Raw genomic sequence first — 6,049 nt, forward strand, 5'->3', positions numbered from 1 at the left:
AGCCTACAGAACTCCAAATAGACTGGACCAGAAAAGAAATTCTTCCCACCACATAATAATCAAAACACTAAATGCACTAAACAAAGAAAGAATATTAAAAGCAGTGAGTGAAAAAGGTCAAGAAACATATAAAGGCAGGCCTATCAGAATTACACCAGACTTCTCGACAGAGACTATGAAAGCCAGAAGATCCTGGGTTGATGTTATAAAGATCCTAAGAGAACATAAATGCCAGCCCAGGCTACTATACCCAGCAAAACTCTCAATTACCATAGATGGAGAAACCAAAGTATTCCATGGCAAAACCAAATTTACACAATATTTACCACAAATCCAGCCCTTCAAAGGGTAATAAATGGAAAACTTCAATAAATCTTTTTTTAAAAAGCTAGATGTAGTCAGGCAGTGGTAGTGCACGCCTTTAGTCCCAGCACTTGGGAGACAGAGACAGGCAGATTTCTGAGTTCGAGGCCAGCCTGGTCTACAGAGTGAGTTCCAGGACAGCCAGGGCTATACAAATAAACCCTGTCCTCGAAAAAAAACAAAGGGAAAAGAAAACTAGATGTAATAGTGCACAAATCTTTAATCCCAGAGTTCCTGTGGGGCAACAAGATACCAACATGGGCAAATCTCTGGAAATTCAAAAACCAAGGCTAGTCAGGATGGTGGACCTAGCAGTGAACACAAGAGGGACTGTTTCAAACAGGATGGAAGAACTTATTGCAGAGGTTGCCCTTTGACCTTCAAATGAGTACCATGGCACATGTGTACTCACATGCATATTTTCATTAGTTTTTTAAAAGACCGGCCAGAAGCAACCTTTGATCCAGTTCCCATGGCCCATTCTGCTTCCTCAAGTAGATAGGTCTTCTCCAACATGGTATTCCTGAAAATGTTGGTCTTGGCAACAAGGTAATGCATAATCAAGCTAGGTCTCATGTGGAATTATCAAACCCTTCAGCAAAGAGCCAATAGTTTCCTATTAGACTGATAACTGAACCAATAATCCACAAATCAGCTATGAAGTAAGAGATGAGTTCAACAGAACTGAACAGAGAAAAGGATCCCCAGTTGTAACTGGAACATAGAAAGGAAAATCTGAGGGTACAACCAAATGGAAGAGCACTTGCTTAGCATGCATGAGTGCTGAATTTGATGTGATCCCCAGTAGCACCAAAAAAGCTAACAATAACATAAAACCAAAACCCAAAGACAGAATTCAAATATTAAACACTCCAGATACTCACTTCTTTTCTGCTGGGACATAGTGCACATTCATGTGTGCATGCATCATGGCATGATGGTGACGAGGCCTCTCATTGGCTGAAAAGGCTGCATTAATAGCAAAATGTTTCACATAGGATTCCAAAATTGTTATGATGTTGGTCTGGCATGGAAGTTTCACTAACTGTTAAGAAAAATAGAAACATCTGATATACTCATATCCCACTATAATCAGACATATATTCCAAGCAGGAATCACTATGGTTTTACCAGTTTAACTCTGTCAATGCTGCTCAAGAACTTCTTTAATAAGTATGTCTTGAAGATCTTTGATAATCTTCTCTTCCACAGATCATACGCTCACACTACTATAGTCTTTGTTTTGAATACAAAGAAGCAGTAATCCTCAGTCTTAGTGTTCTATTAAAAAAATCAGGAAGGCCTCTCAAAGTATATGCAAGAGAGGTACACCTCACCCATTAATTAAATCCTAATATATCTATCCTTTCAACTCTCTGAGACCAGCTATCCCAGACCTCTCTATGTAGAGCAGGCTGGTCTTGAATTCACAGAGCCTCTGCCTCCTGAGTGCTGGGGTTAAAATGATCACATGAGCCATCAGTCCTAGCTTAAATCCTAATCATAGCTGAAACCCAGGTATCAGGATTCTAGAAAACTCCCTGAAGGGCTCAAATGAACATCATATGGTATATAAGTCTTAAGTTCCTGCTTAAGCAAGAACCCAGCACTACTGTTAGTCAACTTTAGAACTTGATCCAGCACAAAACTGGAAAGGAGACTACCACCCCTCCACCCTGCCTGGTGTTTGACATATGGACCATGAAACGCTGGCAAGAAGCATCCTGGACAATCCATTCCTCTTGCATACCCGTTTCCTCCTGTTGATATAGTAACAGTCATCCTCAAGCTGCTTCTTGAGAACATCAGGGATATCTATAGTGATTGTTCTTTCATCCATGTCCTTTCTTGAACGCAGTGACAATACCTTTTTTTTCTGCAATATCACAATTCCATATTTAATTATTGAGAACAGTGAAAGAGGCTACCAAATAAGAGTCTGCTATGTAACCAACTAGTTTATCCACAACAGTCACATCACATCAAGCCACATGTCTGCTATTAAAAGACAAAAGACATAACGACAACTCTGCCTCATTGCTAAGTATTTTTCACAGCATTAACTACACTGAAAATTCACTTTTGTTTCTTCCCCATTTATGATTACCATTGGGGTTTATGTTCAATTTGGAGGCATGCAGAAGCCAATCTCTGTTATGCACCATTAAAAATTAGTCATTATGAAGGATAGTTCACCACCTTACTTAAAAAAAATGTATAGCTTGTGGAAACACTCTGTGGGTATAAAGAGTCACCTGTGTTCATACAATGACCATTAAGTAGATGTCTATTCTTGAAATGTCACCGGAAAATTTTTAACATTGGTCTGAAAAGTATATCTTTTGAAAATAATTCCTAACCTGAAAATTTTGCCACTACTACACACACATATGTGTGTGTGTGTGTGTATGTGTGTGTGTGTGCGTATGTGTGTGTGTGTGTATCAAAGACAAAGTTTCTACAATAAAAACGTTTTTTGTACCGCTTTAGTCTTTACTTTAATACGACGTTGACGGTGTTCTTTTATCCCTCCATTCTTTTCTCCGCAGGTCTCATGACAGGTGCTACTTACTGCTACATAAAACAAAAATATCAGGCAAACTCATATTAAACACTTTGACAACCCTTACAGTTACAAATTTTTAGGTGGCGCATGCACTTGACTAAGAAGAATAGTCTGTAGTTCTGCATACATTTTAAGTCCTAAACACAAATACTGTACCTTTCGGAACAGAAATTTATTTTGATAAATATAACTCCAATTTCAATGGATACAAAAATCACAGGAGCTAATGATCTGAAAGTGTTTCACCAGCTAGGATCCTATGGTTCACTGTTGGACTCATAAGTGGTGGCAAGGCCCTGGAGGTATCAAGAAGAAAATGGACTGTGAGAAAGGATCTGTGGGGCTTCGCTGGCTGAGATGAAGGCGGTTACTGGTAAGACTCTGGTAGAGTCTTATACCCACATGCTGACTGATCATCGTGACTGCAGTTTTAATTGTCTAAAAAAAACTGAGTGCATATTACAAAGATGCTCCTTCACGTATGATGTAGTTATACCTAGATTGATGAAAAGCACCTAGCTTACTGAACTATCATAGCTGGCTGCTTTAAATGTACCCAGGGCACTTAGATTAGCTGACAATTGGGGAAACTCAGCTTACCTTGTGGGAGTACTAATATCTCATGGATTTTATTGCATAGTATACTGAAAGTGGAATAAGAAAATTTCATACCATCAGTCAACAAAAATCTTAAAGGAGAATATCTGGATGGTATGAGTTTGCACTGTTTCTCTGTCTATAAGTTCAATGACTCTTTCTCTGGATCCTATGATATAAGAGGACTGCATGAAAATGGTTTTAGTTGAGGAAAGTAAAGTCAAAACACTCACAATTTTCATCATTTTTAGTTTTTTCTTTAACTGGCACACTTTTTAAGACAGAGTCGACACCAGGCAATCTACAGCGCCTCTTCTTTTTTCCAGTACCTCTCCTGAAAATGACAAGCAAATCAAAATGAAACTTCACACTGGGACTTGGTATCCACAGAGGACATAACAAACAATAATTCTTAAATCTGTAGATGATTAAACATTAAAAACATAATGGTAATCCCCACTACCAAGTAAAAAAGTTATTCTGAAAATGTCTGTGATTCTTTAGAATACTTTAGAAATGCTTCATTTATTTTAAATATGTAAGATTACTAAAATCTGTCATATTACTTTTATATCTAAAAAAATCCAAACCAGAAAATAATAAAATAAAAAGCCATGCTAAATAACACTTCCAACAAAGTTTTTATATCCTTACAGGCGAGCTATTGCTCTTTTGGCCAATTTGCGCTGTAATCTCCGATTTTCATCTGTATCATGTAGCACATGATCTTCAGCTGCCCATCTATCCCAACTGGTTGAAATAAAAAGAAGAGGAGGTAAAAGTCAGTATTTTGAAACAAATGAAACTTACGCTAAAACGCGTCATGAAGAAGTACCCCAGACTTGCTGACATTTTAGAAAGCTATAAAAAGACTTCAAAACCACCAAGATGATACCAATAAAACACAAAGGGAATTCAGACACATCAACCAAGATTTCCAGTGATTTCTCCTAGATCTTCCAAACATAACAGACTTTAAAGTAATCATGCCTCAGACCAGGCAAGCTTTCCAAACAAAACAGAAGCAGGAAATTAAACTTTTCTACAAGTGTTTCTAAAATTTAAAGTTACAAAATTATCTTGCTACATAGGCGATTAAGTCTAACTGTAACAAGTTCACTGACCTTCTGTTCCAACCATTAAAATGTATCAGATATTCTGGAATCTTTCTGCCCTTTTCGTCTTTCCCGATTATAACATCGATGATCTGAAACCAGGAAATACTACTCACGCGTGGCACAGCAAACCGAAAATTACTATATGTTGGGTATAAAAAACTAGATCACAGTCCCTTCTTAAAGAAAAAAAAAAAAGTATTCATTCCCCCTTTTAGTTCCAGAGCCGGGTTGTAACATTCTTCTACATTTTTTTTCCTCTTTTGCCCGAGTGGTTGCCTCAAAATAGGAAACATCCGTCCAAACAACCCAGGATTGGTCTCTTGAGTTTGAGACCGGGTGAAGCTTCTGAAGTCATTGGTCGATGGATTTGTCATTAGCGAGGGCCCAGACTAGGAGAACAGCCCTGAGACCTCTGGGAGTTGTAGTCACCTGGGCCTTGCCTTGTCCAGTGTCCTGCCTAGCTATCCAGAGACTTCCACAACCCTTCCCCTTCCCTTAATAGCCATGCATTTCCTGAGGTGATATCTGGCACAAATGAAACAGCATATCCTTCTGTCCAGCAATAGGAGGTAAACAAGAGTTAAAGGTTGCAGGAGGAACCAAAGGTACATAAATCCAGCACAGACCTTGGGGTGTCTCACCGGACAGCACCGCTTAAACATTGTTAAAAGCGCACCTGGTGCTGCTCCAAGTCACCTCTATCACCAAGGTCTTCACCTTGGTGGCTGGAAACACTGAAGCTCGCCCCGATCCCCAGCGCACTGATATTTTACCTTCTTGGGGCTCTGGAGCACTTAGGTGACCAGCCCTGCCCTCCACTTAAAAACTGGCGACAGAGCAACCTTGAGCCCCTCCCTTCCCCCCAGGATGACTATGATCCTAAATTTGATCAGGGTCCAGAAGACTATGACATCACATACTGACAGCTGGCAATAATTGCGGACCGGGTTGAGGATGTGGATGAGGAAATTGGTCAGGGTTTCCTCTAGGGAGCCCATGTGGCGAGGAGCCACGTGGGACAAGGAGAGACTCATCGCAAAAGCAGAGGCCTCAGGCGACAGTCCTCCTACACTGGGCGCCCAGATTGGCGCCCAGAGCTCAAAATGCCATCCTGGCCTAGCAACCGCGCGTGAGCGACGCGACATGGCCGGAAGCGGAAGCATCACGGGTCCTTTCTAGTTAGGGCAGTCGCGCGCCCAGCATGTCTCGCCAGCGTCCCCTGTCGTCCCGGGCCGCTCCACGCAGGCCAAGGCGCGCCCTGGTGACTGTCCAGGGCTCCGGGCCACTTGTCCTCCGCTGGCCCCTTTGCCTCCCATCCCTGGAACCCAGTCCCGCATCTCCTCCCTGTCCCCCCCGCGGCGGCACCTTGGCATCGTACAGCACTCGCGCCTTGGTAGGGTCAGGC

General features: G+C 41.3%; 1 protein-coding gene across 1 annotated transcript in view; it reads right to left on the minus strand.

The window, feature by feature from the left end:
* Positions 1-5,810, minus strand: part of Msl3 (MSL complex subunit 3) — a 34,966-nt gene extending 29,156 nt beyond the window's left edge. Inside the window, exons 1-7 of the mRNA XM_031385142.1 lie at positions 5,565-5,810; positions 4,651-4,733; positions 4,181-4,276; positions 3,760-3,860; positions 2,846-2,937; positions 2,114-2,239; positions 1,248-1,408 (exon numbers count right to left, since the gene is read on the minus strand). Of these exons, the coding sequence (XP_031241002.1) occupies positions 1,248-1,408; positions 2,114-2,239; positions 2,846-2,937; positions 3,760-3,860; positions 4,181-4,276; positions 4,651-4,733; positions 5,565-5,807 (902 nt within the window). The 5' untranslated portion in view covers positions 5,808-5,810. The remainder of the gene's footprint in view (positions 1-1,247; positions 1,409-2,113; positions 2,240-2,845; positions 2,938-3,759; positions 3,861-4,180; positions 4,277-4,650; positions 4,734-5,564) is intronic.
* Between the last annotated feature and the right edge of the window lie 239 nt (positions 5,811-6,049).

This window comes from Mastomys coucha, chromosome X (genome assembly GCF_008632895.1).
Source record: "Mastomys coucha isolate ucsf_1 chromosome X, UCSF_Mcou_1, whole genome shotgun sequence".
In the NCBI taxonomy this organism is placed as follows: Eukaryota; Metazoa; Chordata; class Mammalia; order Rodentia; family Muridae; genus Mastomys; species Mastomys coucha.